At 41.8% G+C, this 16570-nt stretch overlaps 1 protein-coding gene across 8 annotated transcripts in view; it reads left to right on the plus strand.

Annotated features, from left to right (window-relative positions):
* Positions 1 to 1247: 1247 nt before the first annotated feature.
* Positions 1248 to 16570, plus strand: part of ABCC9 (ATP binding cassette subfamily C member 9) — a 113077-nt gene continuing 97754 nt past the window's right edge. For 6 of the 8 annotated variants that reach the window (XR_009244318.1, XR_009244319.1, XM_058655946.1 and 3 more), the window contains exons 1-4: positions 4005 to 4072; positions 5316 to 5477; positions 8624 to 8765; positions 15818 to 15939. Coding sequence is in view for 6 of the 8 variants with exons in the window: in XM_058655946.1 (XP_058511929.1) it covers positions 5336 to 5477; positions 8624 to 8765; positions 15818 to 15939 (406 nt within the window). In the remaining 2 variants the exon portion in view is untranslated. Of the gene's footprint in view, positions 1493 to 3950; positions 4073 to 5315; positions 5478 to 8623; positions 8766 to 15817; positions 15940 to 16570 lie in introns of those variants that run through there. The other 2 variants (XM_058655948.1, XM_058655947.1) reach the window with 2 other exon arrangements.

Genomic DNA, 16570 nt, shown 5'->3' on the forward strand with positions numbered 1-16570 from the left:
TACTCTAGTTAAGCAACCAAGCCAAAGTCATTAGCTATGGAGCAGGAATGATGTCAGTAAGGTATGCTCTTCAGCCATGTTTGTTACAACACAGGAGTGGTTTTGTGGTTGGGGGAGCCTCATTTGGCCCCCTGATGATTCTTCACATTTTGCAAATTTTGTACAGTAACCATTCTTTAAAAAAAAATTGGTGACCCAAGTAACTGCTGTTCTTAAATCTTGATTTTGTGTAGCCACAATCCGCCTATATTTTAGAATGGCCTCATCGCCTATTTCCGGCTCTCCCCGCCCCTCCACTCTGAAGCCTCAGGAAGCTTGTTCCCTGGGGTCTCCCCAGATTTCCAGACCCGGTTTGAGATCCACTCATTGCAGGGGCTCTGTCCTCCCTCTTGCGCCTGCGCACGCAGTTGCTGAGGTCCAAAGGCCGCAGGGTCTCCAAGTCTCGGAGACCCCCTCAGCCCATGCGTGACCCTCGGGCCCTTGGCGTCCGTGGGTTCCAACCCCCAGGCGCGGGCAGCGGCCAGGCATTTACCCGGGAACCCAGAGATCTTCCCAGAATGAGGCGCCCACAAGGAAATCCCCTGGGGCTCTGCCCGAGACGGGGTCTCGGAAGGCCGGGAAGCCGCCTGGGCGTGGGGGTCGTCACATCAATGAGGGCCTGTCCTTGGAGGATTGGGGGTCCTGCGTGTGGAACTACGGGGCAGTGCCTGCACCCCAACCTGCCTGGGCTGCGAACGCTCCCCCTCCCCGCTAGCTAGCCAGGACTGACCAAGGAGATCGTTTCACTGTGCCTGGGACCTGGCCCTGGAGAAAAGAGAGCTGTGGGGAACACAACTCAGGCGGCTGTCCCTCATCCTGAGAGTTAAGGGCTATCTGGCAGAGTGGGGGCCGTGGGGGGTGTTGCGAGAAAGGGGTTCTGCCTGTGCTGCCCCTGGAAGGGAGGAGCTGCTTTGGGGGAGCTGGGGCAAGGGTGGCGCTGCCCCGCTGGCCAAAAGTGACGGAGAGTTTTCTGAGTTTTCTGGCAAGAGCTGCCCTGCCACTCTCCAATTCGCGGCCAGCCCTGGGGGACAGCAGCGAACCCCCAAGTAGGCTTCCTTCTGTGGCCAATACAGGGGTGCTTATAGAACTTGGAGAAGGGAAAGAGAAAGAATCCTTGTGTGTTTTGATGTTTGCGGGGACCACTAACTTTGTGCCCTGCAGCTCTCAGGGCCTCAGCGAGTGCTGGGGTCCCTGCGGTCCTTAGGGTTTGTTGCATGTTGGAGGCTCTGGTGCAGGAAACCAGGAGGGTCCCGTGTCCCAGACGCAGAGCACGCAGGGCTCCAGCCTGGTTTCCTGCCTCAGGAGTCCTGGTGTCCGCCCCAACCCAGAGAGCAGTTTGTGCAATTTGGAAACTCGATAGGAGGCAGCAGCTGATCTCCCACCACCCTAAAAATAATCTGCTCCCGCGCCCTGCATGCTCCGGCAGCTAGCAGAGGAAAACGCTGTCATCCAAGTGCGTGAGTCCGCGTCTTTTACATAAATATCACTAAAAAGGTTGAAGGATAGCTGTAAACTGTGGGTTTTAGGCTTTGCTGAGCCGGGGCGCTGGCAGGCTGTCCTAGCGGCTCCTCTCCGGTGCTATTTCTAGGGTGTTAGCACCAGGGCTGGGAGGAGACAGGGGGGTGGAATCAGGTTTCCATTAAAAAAAAAAAAAAAAAAAAAAGCTTTCACAACTCAACCGGCTCCTGCTCTAAGACTTCTGGAGACTCACAGAGGTGTTCCGATGATTCCCCCCGCCCCCCCCCCCCTCGTGTGACATTTGTGTGTGTGTGTGTGTGTGTGGTGTCCACGAAGTGGGTTTCTGTGTGCTGAACTTGCATGACTCTTGGCTTTGGTAGGCGTCCTGCGTCCTGCTTTGAAACTGACAACTTGAGCCAAGGCAGGAGTTCTGTGTGTGGAAAGCCGCGCAAGTGCATCGTAGGGGCTGGAGGCGTCTTCGAGGTGTTGCCCCAGGTATTTATAAAGTTCTTGCTTTGGTTGGTCAGTTTAGGGGCTTCAACGGGAAGTTTCGTCGCAGCGTCTGTGGATGTTAAGGTTTCTCATCTGTTGAGTACTTAACACATTTGTTTCGCTCGGTATGCGTAGAGTTTTATAACCCGTGAAGAGACAATGGATGGATTTGTTTCAGGCTCTAGATCAAAAATCAGTGGGCATATTTGCTAGTGAATTTCCTACTAGGTTTTGTCCTGGCTAACCAGCTAGCTAGACATTGCCTTTTTTTTTTTTTTTAAGCCAACCAGAGGCTGAGTAACTTCAAAGTCTGACTTTGTGTGAAATGTGATGTCTCTCAGCCATAGCCTAATGGAGCGAGTCGCTCAATGTAAGAGGTGTGTGTGTGTGTGTGTGTGTGTGTGTGTGTGTGTATGCATGAACAATGTTGAGTGGATTCAGGTGTGGAAACTCGCCAAGTTCTCTGGGAATACTTTTCCATCGGAAATGATGTTTTCAGCGGAGTAAACAGGACCAGGGGCAGATTTCACTTAGCTCGAAGAGCAGGACTGGCACAACGGTGTACCTGCCATGCCTTTAGGCATTCCTGTCTTTCTAGAATTAAATCAGCCCATGATGATTTCTTACAGAGGAATCAGTAGGACTGCCTGGGCAATTACCACATTCAGGAGCCATTTCTGAAGTTCCTAAGTCCTAGGGCGTGTGGAGCCTTGTAGAATGCACCTGTAAGGAAACAGGTCCTCATGGTGTGCTCCTCATGAGACCACAGCTCAGACCAAGAAAGGTTTTCATTTTCTGCTTCCTGTTCTACGGACCATCGCTATAATCCGAGTTTCACTTTCTATCTTTGATATTTATTCAGTTTTATTTTCTGCTTCTGACTGTCATCTACACTGGAGCTTTTCTCAGTGGGGTTACACTGAGAGGGGTCAACAAGAGGACCCTCCTGGGGTCTGGGACCTGTTTCAGTGCTTGGTTGAACCTGGACAACTCCATAAGGGGCTGGGCTGAAGAAGGTCATGTGACAGAAATCATCCAATTACAGTAGTAGTTTATATAATTCCCAATCAGAGATTCTGAGTCTTCCAGTTGTTCAGGCTTGAGGAAAGGAACTGGAGAGCTGTAAACACAGATGAAGAAATGGAAAGACCAGTTATCTGGTTTGATTGGTTTACCCTGTGTAGAATTGATATATTGCATTGGTCCCCTTTAAAAGATACTGTGGGGTGTGTTAATGAAACAATTGTAAAATTCTTTTTTAAGAATGAGTGGGCTCAAAGTTGCCTTTTATTTTTCACAAATAAGGAAGTAGTCCTTAACATTCTGTTACTGTGTCTATGGTTTTATTAATGAGGGAGAGAGAAATAGACATGAAGTTCTTCACCTGCTAGTTCACTCTCCAGATGCCTGCAATGTCCAGGGGTTGGCCAGAGTCAGGAGTGGGGCACTGTAAGTGCCTGATGTGGCTTGCTGGAACCCAGTTACCTGAGCTACCACCCTGCGTTCTAGGGTCTGCACTAAGCTGCAGGTCAAGAGCCCAAGTCAGGGCTCACGTTCCAGTGCCCCAGTGTGGGATGTGAGTGAAGCACACACCTCAAGTTGGTGCTTGATTTATTCAGTTTTTTAAGAAATACATCTTACATACAATTTGGAGACTCCCATTGGACTGTAATTCTGAAATCGCAAGTTATTTTAAATGACTTCACCTAACTCAGAATCTTTAGAATAGTTGAGAAAGGATATACCAAGAATATAATTTTGAGTCTTTCGAAAGATGTAACTTTTATTTTTGAAAATGATAATATTTCAACCAGAGATAAGATACCTTACCTAAAAAGGATTTACCAGAAGTGATGCCTAGGGTGGATTGCTGATAATCACTTCAGCATTTCAGACCATAGATTGTCTAGCTTGCTGTTCATATAATGATCTGTAACACCTTTGCTTGAAATTTTATTCTGCAATAATTTAGCCAAGTATAGTCAATGGTTTCTAATACTCCTTTTTTTTTTGTTTCCTAGGAAAAATTTGCTTGTGTCCATTGCTTAATTATCAATGAAAAGAAAAAGACAGAAGGTACTATGTGAGTTGATCAAATTTTTGCCACCTTTTAAATAAGCTAACTCTGAATTCAAGGTGAACATAACTATGGGAAAAAAGTCTATTGAGGTTGAATTCTAACCCTGCTGGTCACTTGAATAGAAAAGATATTTCTTTAAAAAGCATCTTGGAAGTTGCCTGATACGATGGGATACAGTGGGATACGGTGGTTCAGTTTGAGACACACGAGCATGGCTGCCACCTTCTCTATTGGTTTGCAGATTACTGCCTTGCTCTGAGTCCCTGCATTCTCTGCTTTGAAATGCAGATAACACTACTGCTTCTGTGGATTTTCTGAGGACAAAAGATAATGTATACAGTATGCTAAGCATTTAGTTGGGGCTACATAAATAGTAGGCACTATTATGGTTTCCTGAAGGCTAAAGCTCTTGCTGCCATTTCCGGGTAGTACTTGGTGGACGGACCTTGCTGCTCCACCGTATGTTTCTGCATAGCAATGAGAGGGATCCTTTCCCAATGTAAGTCAAACCTCATAACCCCGTGCTCACCTCACCACTGGAACTGCATTCCACTCAAACTGGGGTCCCAATTCTGATTTACAAAGCAAGGTGTAATCTTGTCTGTTGTTTCCTCTCTAATCTCCTCTGCTGCTATTCTAACATAATACAGATGCCCAGTGCAAAGACAATGTCCTTCAACACTCAAGTGACATCATTTAAAAAGATTTTTGTGAGACCTTGATAGTTTCCTTAACTTCTCTTGAGTTATGTTTGAGACAGCCTTCTTCAGAGGAAGTAAAATCGTGTTGGTCCCTGTGTTATTGCTTTTCTTTTGCAATTAATGGAACATTTCAGTAAACTGTGTTCATCTAAAACTACTTGGTATTGGTTTCTCAGCAAGGGAACACAGGAAAAATTTATTATTGTTTACTGTCATTGTTTTTTCAGCCATTGTTTTTATGCCATCTTTGTATGTCTCTGTTTCTGTTCTTTGATATCATTGAAGTCAGACTTTGATTTGAAGTACCATTCTAGAGAGATAATAGTTTACATATATTTTCCCAATTGAAATAATTTCCTTAAAAAATAATTTCCTTAAGAAATTTTCCTTAAAAAAGGAAACCAAGTTGCTTGGGCAGTTTTCTGTGTTTTCATGACAACCTTCACGGTTATTGATTTCATTCCATAACTCCCTATTTAAGGTACTATGAAAGAGGTTTTAATAACATGGTGATCTCTTGCTTTTCTTTTTTCTCTCCCTTCTAGAATAAGCCATATAAGAAGAAATGAGCCTTTCATTTTGTGGTAATAACATTTCTTCATATGATATCTACGATGGTGTCTTACAAAATCCCTGCTTTGTGGATGCACTCAACTTGGTCCCACATGTCTTCCTGTTGTTCATCACTTTTCCAATATTGTTTATTGGTAAGGTGTTGTGTTTTATTACCTAATCCTTATGCACCTTGTTAGTGATGGAATTGCAGAACAGCGCAGCTCCTCCAGTAAGAAAGCTAATGTGTAAGAAAACAGCAAACAAGCATTCTACATTTTCCGATGGTATGTTTTTGGCATCTGATCTTTCACAAAGAGGGTTCACATACCTGCCTTCTTAGGAATGGCCCTCAGTGGCTTTGTTTTAAAGAGGAAATGAAACAGTTCTGTGAAATAGACCTAAAGCATTTGTTGAGTTTCTGTGCTCATTAGAGGGTGTAGAATTTGGATAAAATGGAGCATTTGTTTTCAGGGACTAGTGCAGTGGAACAGCTGTGTCAAGGTCAAAAGGAATGACAGTGTCACCTGGTTAGCTCATTTGCAGGGATAGGGACAAATTACTTTGATTCTTCATCCCATAGGAAAATAAATTTCAGAGCTGGTGTGGAAGATTGCAGCAGGAGTGGCATGATTGGGAACTTGAAAGTTGTAGGATGTAGATACAGAAGCACAAGGCTATGCGTTTGATAGAATCTATGTGCAAACCTAAAAAGGAGCTCACCATCTAATCATCCCTGTTATTTTACAGTTTATCTGGGGGCAAATGTATAAAAATCTCTTGTAAGAAATAACATGTAAATGTCTGAGAGTTCTAGAATTTTTGATAAGTTAAATTTTAGAGGTTAACATATTAAACATATTGAAGCTTCTATGCATCTGAAAGATTGTAACAGTAAGAATAAAAGTGATCGTTTGTGTAATTCCCTAGTTCCATTACTGTGTCTACATTCATCTTTCCAAGAGGGAACAACTATTTTGAATTATTTGTTGTTTAATTAATTTGTTGATTTTGCCTATAAAAAGAAGACTAGTATAATTTACCAACCTGTTTGCCAAAAGGATTGAGAGTAATTTGTCTGCTTTTATTTATCCATTTAACAAATTAGGGAGCGAGGACACCACCATATGTTTACTATTAATCTGACAGAGATCAAAGGGTTTTGTAGGGTATCTGCAGAGGCTGACATAATGCTTGATATATAATAATTTATGTTAAACAAATGTGTAGACACTGAAGATAAGGACCAGGGTGACTGTTTGCAGAAACACTATCCTGTATTTTATTTCTAAGGCTTTATTTTGGTACTACTAGACCAATATTAGAAAATAATTTGTTAAAAATTCTAGTTCTACAATTACTCACTTTTAACTGAAATTCTCAATGGATCATTCATTTTTGACATCTGATGAACTTCTTGAGGTTAAGGCTTGTGGCATTCCTTTTTGGGTTCCTGTCATCAAATACAGAGCTTGGCAACCAGGGCAATTGAAAAGAGTGGTGTTGGAGTGAACAGTGATGTAGGGAAGTGGAGAAACTGATGAAAACTTTCATGGGAAATATTGCCTCATTGAGTTACACAGATCATAAGTAAATATCAAGGAAATATCACGTACTAGGAAAATTGCAAGTTGGCAAAAAAGACCGCATCTTTGGCATAAATTCTGGTACTATACTGAATGTAGTAAACCTTCCAGTGTTAGAAGTACGTTTGGAAACAACTAAAACCTGAATCAATTTTCTTCTCAGGGAATACTTCAGGGTTCTCTACAGTCCATATGGAAATTCTTTTTTGCAATATTTCAAAAACTAACTACCATTTATTCTTGAGCCATGTGAGTCTTTCTTATAGTGGGAGAAAGGAGAGAAGAATCAAGAGACAAAAATGGGGTTCTTTCTTAACATACTATATACAAGCTAATGTAGTTTTGAAAAGAAACCATCAAAACAGCACTAAAAATAATCCTCCGTTGTTTCTACAATGATGAGCTAAAAGTGAGCTCATACCACTCTATAAAAAATATTTATTTGAAAGGCAGACTTGCAGAGGAAGAGGGAGAGACATTCTGTTGGATGGGTCACTCCATCAATAATCACAATGGCTGAAGCTAGGAGCCTGGAACTCCATACAGGTCTCCTGCGTCGGTGCCAGGTGTGTAAGCGCTGGCTCATCTGCTTCCCTCGCAGATGCAGGAGCTGGATTGGAAGCAGAACAGCCAGGACTAGAAGTGGTGCTCCTATAGGATGCCAGTGCTAACTCTGGCAGTTTAGTCCACTGAGCTACGCTGCTAACTTCTATGATTTTGAGCAAGTTCAGTACTTTAATCATGGAAGAGAATGTTAGCTTGCTTTGGGAATGATGTCAGCACCTCTGACTGTAGGTAAGCATTTTTCTCCCATGATACACAGATGAGTCAGATTTCATTCAACTGATGACTCTCGTGTTTTCGAATCGCAAAAAAATTCAGACATCAGATTTCTTCTATTATAATTACGAACTTATTTCATTTTGAGTGAATCGACTATCAGCATCAAGTTCTGATTAGCATGGGGTAAAGCCATGTGGTTCACAGAGGCATGATACATGTGTAAGTGGTGACAAATGCTAATCATCTTGATTTCATCATTGTTCATTGTATACACTTACCAATTTATCACACAGTATTCCTAAAATATGCACAAATATTATGTCAAAGAAATAAGGCCCAGTACAATGGCCCAATGGCTAAATGCTTGTCTTCAACATGTTAGGACCCCATATAGTCACTGGTTTGTGTACTGGCTTCTGCACTTCCCATCCAGCTTCCTGCTTATGGCCTGGGAAAGCAGCCAAGAATGGCCCAAAGCTCTGGGACCCTCCACCTGCGTGGGAGACCCGCATGAAGCTCCTGACTCCTGGCTTCGGATTGGCTAAGCATTGACGATTGGAGTCAACCAGTGGGTGGAAGATCCTTCTCTCTGTCTCTCCTTATCTCTGTAAATCTTTCTGCTTTTACAATTAAAAAAAAAATAAAACTTTTTAAAAGAGAGTAAAGTTAACACCATGTTGAGAAACAAAACAAACACAGAGTTGATGTTTCTGAACAATACAACAAATACTGATGTGTTAGCTTGGGGAGTCTTGTAAAAATTAAGTTTAATTAAAAAAATAATAATAATGTACCAGAGTCTCTGTTGCTACCACAGAAAATGTGAAAGTTTCCAAAACTCCAGGAAAGCTCATCAGTCATTAAAATTATTTCCAGTATGAGGATCGACCCTTTGTTTAGCTCCTTTTAATTTCTCTGTTTTGTTTTTCCAGGCTGGGGAAGCCAAAGTTCCAAAGTGCAAATCCATCACAACACGTGGCTGCACTTCCCTGGCCATAACCTGAGATGGATCCTCACATTTGCTCTCCTGTTTGTACACGTATGTGAGATAGCGGAAGGCATCGTTTCAGACTCGTAAGTGACGTGGCCTGCCTGATGGATGATAGCAAAGATACAAAGTTAGAGCTAGGAGCATAACGCAGAAATCAGAGCTAGCAGTCGTTGTGTCTGGTTATCATGTGATGTGTCTCTATTTTTGTGTTGCTACATAATTGCCCTGATAACTCTGAACTCTTTTGTGTAACATGTGTTTAATTCCTGTTCCATGGAGCCCTCTTAAGAAGTTCTTCCTCTTTTCTTAAATAGCTGAACCTTTATTTGTGAAAACAATTACCTATATCAGTATATAGTTCTAATACTAGTAGCTGTTTATCAGTGTGCTAATTCTGATTTCATTTGTTTTATTTATGTATGCTTCCATTTATTAAGTGGACAAAATGAGGTAGACATTAGGAAAGATTGAAAATTAAGGTAATAAGAATGTAGCCACAAACTGAAGATGAAATTACTTTAACATCAGGATTTGATGTAAACCCTGATTTCTAAAATGATTTATTTATTTACTTTAAAAGCAGATTTACAACGAGGAGGACAGACAGAGAGGTAGCGAGATTTTCCATATGCTGTTTCTCTCCCCAGTGGTTACTGGACAGAGCTGAGCTAATCTGAAAGCAGAAGCTTCTTTTTGGTCTCCCATATGGATGCAGGGGCCAAAGGACTGGAGCAGTTATCTGCTGCTACCCCCTGCAATAAACAGAGAGCTGGATGGGAAGTGGAGCAGCCAGGACTCGAACAGTGCCCATATGAGATGCCAGAGCCTCAGAGGGTGAGCCTGATGTGCCACCGGGACAACTCCTCCCCCCACCCCACCAAATCCATGTTTTTTAAAGGAATCTTGACATTGTTTTAAATGAACACAATTTGTATTAGCAGATTATATTGAATTCTTAAACATTACCTGGGGAAAATTCTTTATTGAAGATTTAGAGAAAATTGAGTCAAGTAGTGGGGAAATTCTTATTACCAGATTATGTTAAATAGTACACCTTTCATTGCAGAATTAATAGGAGAAAGCCTGTAACATGTTTAAAGGGAAAGATCCAAAATAATATTCCTCTTATCTAATAGAACCTCCCCAACATCTCTTTATGTTTTTCTGTTGCAATTAACAAGGAATGAAACTTGTAAGCTATTGTCATGGAGCCAACTTTTTGTCATGTTTTCCAGCAGCTCTTTGCTGATATGGACATGTCTTAATTTCTAGTAAAAAGAGCTGCTACATTTTTTTTTTATCCCTCCAAGCATTTAGAAACTTAATTGGCTGTTTTCTTACTGATAATTTTTGAAAACCTCATGGTGTGTTTGTGTTAATCTAAGCCAATTGTAGTGTCCATTATTTTACAATCCTTCTAGGATGGCTCTATATCTAATTGTTTTTCTGTGTGTGGGCCAAGTGGAAGATAGATTGGCATGGTGATTTCTACCAACCTGACGTGACATGAGCAGGAGGATTCTTCCAACCTCGTGGTTGATGGATAGATCCAGAGACGGCGCTTAGGACCTGAGCTAATGATGATAGAGTAACTTGCTAATGGCAGACTTGTTTGTAGTGGTGGTTACACGAGAGCCCTCCCCCAGCCCCAGAAGATAATCCTGAACCTGTGCCATTCCTCTCACTTTCTAGCTGTAGAATTCTTCCTCTTTTTTTACCCGGGCTTCTCAAAAATTCATCTTTGAACTGCTTCTAAACCCAAACATACAGTATTCCTTTGTCTGTCTGTGGAAACCCAATGAATATTAATAGGATCTGATGAATATTAATGACACCTTTGAGGATACCTTTTTACACTTGATCTTAGCCAAAAGGCCGAGAAGCGATGAGGATACCTTTTTGACTTTAGCGTTGTGACCCTGGAGACCATCCTTCCATCTTTTAGAACAGGTCTTTTATGAGTTATTCTTTTCTGAAAACACAACAAATGTGCATTATAATTGGTGTAATAACACAGAAGTGTTTCTACTTCACCATTTGTGCTTTTTAACAGCACAGTGTTTAAACCTATTGTGTTTTTGTTTTGCACTGATCTGTGTCCCCTGGGTGCTTCTGCTCCAGACCCTTGTGTTTGCAGACGCATTTTCACTATATGCTTTCATCAGTCTGTGAGAGAACCTAGCTCGCAAACTTACTGCTTTTGATAATTTCACTTAGTATGCACTGGAAAATTATAGATAAGTCTATCAATAATATATACATTGTGACAAATTTTAGTGAGTTCATTGGTCAGATTACCAAAGTCCTATGTGTTGATTTTTCGAATACCCTTTAATATATTACATTGAAAAGCATGTGTTAAGATCTTCACTATTGCTGCATTTTATTTAGGTTATTTTTATTTTCTCTTTAGTAAAATACTCTTTTGTCCTTTGAGGCTCTTAGCATTTTCTTTCTGACTTTTTGGCTAAAGATATCTATTGTGATAGGATTTGCAAGGGTTCTTTAAAAAAATGCATGAAGCAGAAGGTATTTGGTATAGTAGTTCAGATGCCTCACCTTCTTTATTTTAAAAGGTTTGTTTTACTTTTATTTGAAAGACAATGTTAGAGAAAGAGTGACACAAAGATCTTCCATCTGCTGGTTCACTCCCCACTTGACCACAATGGCCGAGTTGGGCTGTTCCGAAGCCAGGAGTTTCTTCAGGTCTCTGCCATTTGTACTGGAGCTCAAGGACTTGAGTCGTGCTCCACTATTTTCTCAGGTCTAAGCAGAGACCTGGATCAGAAATGGAGCAGCTGGGACTCAGTCTAGTGCCCATAGGGGCTCCTGGTGCCATAGATGGGGGCTTAGCCTGTTACATGGGTTCCCCATCTTTATTGAGTACCGCAGTTCAACTGCCAGCTCTCATTCCAGAATCCAGCATCGGTTGATGCAAACTCTGGGAGGCAACAGTAATAGTTCAAGTAATTGTGTTCCTGCTACCCACTGGGGACTTGGATTGGATTTGTGGCTTCCAGCTTCAACCTGGCCCCATTCTAAACATTGTGAACAACATATGTTGCCTTTGTATCCCAAATAAACATGGAGATAGGTTATTTTAAAGTTTGTGGGAAATATAACTTAAAAGATATGCTTGTTTTTGTACAAAAAAATTGAAGATCCTGCCATAATTTTTCCATAATGTGCTTTCTCCATGACCCTTTTCAAGATCCCTTGTATGTGTTTCTCCCAAACCACTGAGGCCTGCGAATCCTACTCCAGAAATAACATGGCGTAAGGAAACATGGAATATTGCAAAGTACTAACCAGTAAAATAGTAATAGCCTCAATGGTATGATTGTGATCACATTTTATAAACTTGGATAGGTAATCATTTTTAAATCTCCGGTTTAGCAAGTGACTTAAATTCTTTTTCATTCACTCATTGGAAAGTGTTAGAACCATGTCCTAATTTCCTCTTTAAACATGAGCTGTTTTCATTGTATTTGAAAGGCAGGAGGAGGAAGCAAGTTTAGAGGTGTAGGGAGAAACAGATTTCCCATCCGCTGGGTCTCTCTCCAAACACCCAGAATAGCGTGAGTTTGGCCAGCTCAAAGTCAGGAAGTGAGACATCTTAGTCGACCTCTGAGCACTGGAACCACCGCCTGCCTCCCAGGGTGCCTGTTCACAGGAAGCTCATTTGGCAGTGATGAGGTCAGAGCTTGAATCAGGTACTCTGGGATTCCAGCATCCCACATGCCCAGATGTGTGCCTGTGCATGCCTCCTGTTTCCTAATAGGAGCAATCCTGATTTGTGCTTTCTTTTTGACTTTTCTGATCTGTTTCTGGTGAGTTGTGGGTGACTTTCAGGCACTATTGCAGTAGGTTCCCATTTTCGTGGCTGTTGATGTGTTTGAAGAATTTCAAATGACACTAATGATCCTATGACAAATGTCTTCCTCAGTTTATCTGTTAGTCCTGTCTGCATGATTATTAGTCACCTTCACAAATCACATACAGCAGGTGAAACTTACTAGCTTTCCATCTTCTCCAGCCTTCTGGTACCCTTACATACATTGTTTGTTCATGTAACTGTTGACGAAGATACCCAAGGAATTACTTTATTTCCTACCTCTCCTTTGCTGTCACTTTCACACCCTTACAGAATTAAAGTCCTGCCAATTTAAACAACAAAAATGTATCACTTCCTCCATATTATTCCTGTCAAAACTTAGTCACACTTTAATTATCTGTCACATGACTTATAGCCACAGTTTCCTAATTTCTTTTTCTGCTTGCATTTCCCCTCTATTACAAATCCCTACATTAAAAAAAAACTCGATTATCCACTTGGGTACCAGAATATGTATTCTCTTGAATACATAGATCAACTCTATCCTTTACTTGTTATAAAGTATTGTAATGCTTTGCAATGTGAGATGCCAACCCCTTACTTGGGCAAACCAATCCTTTTATGATATGAATCCATTTTCGATTATTTTAACAAAATACCTGAGGTTAGCTAACTTAGGAAAGAGGTATATTTAGCTCACAGTTTTGCTTTGCATGCATAGTGCTGGCATTGATGAACCAGTAGCGAATGGGTCATAATGATGGAAGTGTAGATCACAGGGAGTTTGGATGACAAGAGGAAGGGCCAGGATCACAACTTCCCGCCAGGTTGCACCTTTTTTTTTTTTTTTTTAATTTACTTATTTTCATTGGAAAGGCAGTTTACAGGGAGAAGGGGAAAAGGAGAGACATAAATAAATCCCATTTGCTGGTTCAGTGCCCAAATGGCCAGAGCTGAGCTGATCCAAAGCCAGGAGCCTTGTCCCTCTTCCAGGTCTCCCACGCAGGTGCGCAGCTCTGGGCCATCCACCGCTGCTTTCCCAGGCCACAAGCAGAGAGCTGGATGAGAAGTGCAGCACTTAAAACTCGCTGGGTGGGACACAAAGATCAGTTGCTCCTCTCTGGGGTAATAAAGATTTCTCTGCACACCCCTCCCAAAAACGTTCACCTAAACTGTTGACATATGTCCTGTTAAAGTTATAGAGTTAGACTACCCGAAAAACAACCAGGTTCAGCAAAATCATGCTTCAATGCTGTAAAATGCTAAATACTAACATTAAAATAGACAAGAGACAGCTGAATAGCAATCTATAGCCATTTTAAGGTATATAGAACATGGTTGAATATAAACCAAAATTGAAATGTCTATGAGGAAGTCACAGGTTGTGGTTGAGAACCTGCATTTCCCTAGTAACATATTGGTTAATCAATACCATGTCAATTAATGCCATAATGTTGTAAATGGTTGTAAATATTATGTTGGGGTTTTTACTTGATTGGAATGATACTCTGCTGGTTCCACCTTCAGACCAGAGATGGTCTCACCAAGAAGCCATTGAACTTACCAGGACAATAAGATGCTGGACTTTATGCTTGTTCAAAACCTCCAATGAAAAAATCTCAACTGAATTTGAACTATGGAAATGCAACAAGGTGGAGCAATCCACCGTGGTGGGGGGAGTGTTTGGGTAGGGGCGGGGGGAATCCCAGTGCATAAAAAAATGTGTCAATAATGCAATGAAATTAATAAAAAATAATATTCAAACCATAAAAAAACAAAACAAAAAAAACCAAAAAAACAAAAGAGAAGTGCAGCAGCTGGGACATGAACCAGCATCCACATGGGATCCCAGTGCCCACAGCTTAAGGAGTTAGCCACTGAGCCACTGTGCCAGGCCCCAGGCATCTTTTAAATGCCACCTTTTAATGCTCTCCTAGCTCTTAGGGTTGCCACACATGGGACCAAGCTTTTAATATTTGAGCCTACAACCCATCCCGAGGATAGCATTTCCTACTTTGAACTTTCTTCAAGAATACTGAAGTACTTGGAATGTTGAGCGTATTAAACTATTTCATGCTTCTCTGTGGTTTTACACTCTTTTTTTTACAAAGTGCTTGTCTTAGCTAAATGGATTCCTTTTTATTTCTCACCCCCCACTATCAACCATGTCCTTTCTGAAATGACTTTTAAAGATGTTTACTTTCCCCCTGTTACTCTTTGATTAGTCATCCTGTTCTCTGTATATGTATTGATGTTTAAGTAATTTGATAAAATTTGGATGTTTTACTCTGTGATATTCATGCAGATGGAATTTGGGGCTGTCTATGCTAAGTGTCTGATCCCACTGCAGGTCTAATGTGCATAGAAGGGTCTCCTGCCCCAGCATGAAGCCGGCTCTTCTTGTACTTGTACTGAAGGAAGTGCCTTTGATAACCTCGAATGGGTCTGGAAACCCCAGCCTGAACCATCTTCCTCCCTTGCTCTGTGCAGTATTTGTCATTCTTAAGGTCTTGGGTTTAAAAGTGACTTCATTCCCAACATTTTCTCTCACACACATAAGTGCTGTTTCTCTCACTGTCCCCTCGCTGGTTCTATGTCCCTTTTCTACCTGTCCTTTTCTACCCAAAGACTGTGTGTCCACATATACTGTGTCTTCTTTTGTCCACCGTTACATGCAGAACATAATAAGGTGTCTAAGCCCAGTAGATGAAATAATTGCTTTGGGTGTTCAGCTTAGTAGTTAAGATGTCCACCTCCCACATTGGGTTCCATTTCCAACTCCAGCTCCTGATTCCAGGGAGGCAGCCATGATGGCTAAAGTCATTTACTTATTGTCTGGCCTTCAGGGGCCACTGTAGTCCAGCCCAGCCATTGTAGGCCTTTGGAGACTAAACCAGTGAATGGCAGTTTTCTCCCTGCCTCTCTGTCATCACCAAGGACCACAAAATTTAGGAAAGTGGAATAGACATACTTTTTAATGCACTGAAGTATACATTCACTTATTTTCACTTGATTTAATTATGAATCATTCAGCATTTTGCCCTGCTAAAATAATTGATACTGTGTTGATATGACAGTTGTGTATTTGTTGTGAGCATTTTAAGATATTACTTAGCAATGTTTATCCATACCTCTAAGTTGGGATAAATTGTTTGAAGCAAAATAATTGTCCAACACATTTTCCCTTTATGTATTGTTTTAGCAAAGTGTTGCCTTCTGTGTTGTACATATCTTCCTGCTAAGGGAGAGAAAAGTCTGAAACCTCTGGCTTTCCGCACTAACCTTGTCTTACTTTTCCAGCCGGCGTGAGTCTAGGCATCTCCACCTCTTCATGCCAGCTGTGATGGGATTTGTTGCCACGACAACCTCAATTGTATACTATCATAATATTGAAACGTCAAATTTTCCTAAATTACTTTTAGGTGAGTATGATTTATTCAGTCCCTTCTCCCCGCTAAAAAAAGCTGTTGGATTTTTAGCTGTGGAGTCATCCTTCTGGAGAGTGTTGGTAGCAGGAAGCACAGAAGAACTGGAGTGACTTTTCTGCTGTTGCCCAGCTCACGTGGAGCCAGGGGTATGGTGAGTTGCTCCAATCTGCTGCCTGAGGACATCAGCCTCAGAGACGCTCCTTGTGAGGTGTCCATGTGTGGCAGAAAGCAGGTGAAAGGAATGGCCTGGCTTGGGGCTTACAGACATGCAGTCCTCAGAAATTGGAGTTCTTCTGGGGAGCTGCTGCACCATCTGTCTTGGGGAGCAGCTCACTGCAGTTATAACCCCTCTTGCCCACTTCAGGCTAGCATTCTTTCGGGACCTTTTCTTGCCTTCCCGTCCAGTACATTCAAAGACTGCCTAGGATGCTTCCAGTCTTACTTTCGTCTTAGGCTAAAACAGCATCCCTCATCACAATCAGTTATAGCGTGACCCATCCTTGGATCCCATGGTATAAACATTTTTATCAAGAGAGCTGCAATTTAAGTCTTAGATATGGCTCATGGCTGGCCTTCAAAGGCCTGTGGACATGCTGATGGTGTAGGCAGAATCATGTGTTTGCGT

The sequence above is a fragment of the Ochotona princeps genome, chromosome 27 (assembly GCF_030435755.1).
Source record: "Ochotona princeps isolate mOchPri1 chromosome 27, mOchPri1.hap1, whole genome shotgun sequence".
NCBI classification, from domain to species: Eukaryota; Metazoa; Chordata; class Mammalia; order Lagomorpha; family Ochotonidae; genus Ochotona; species Ochotona princeps.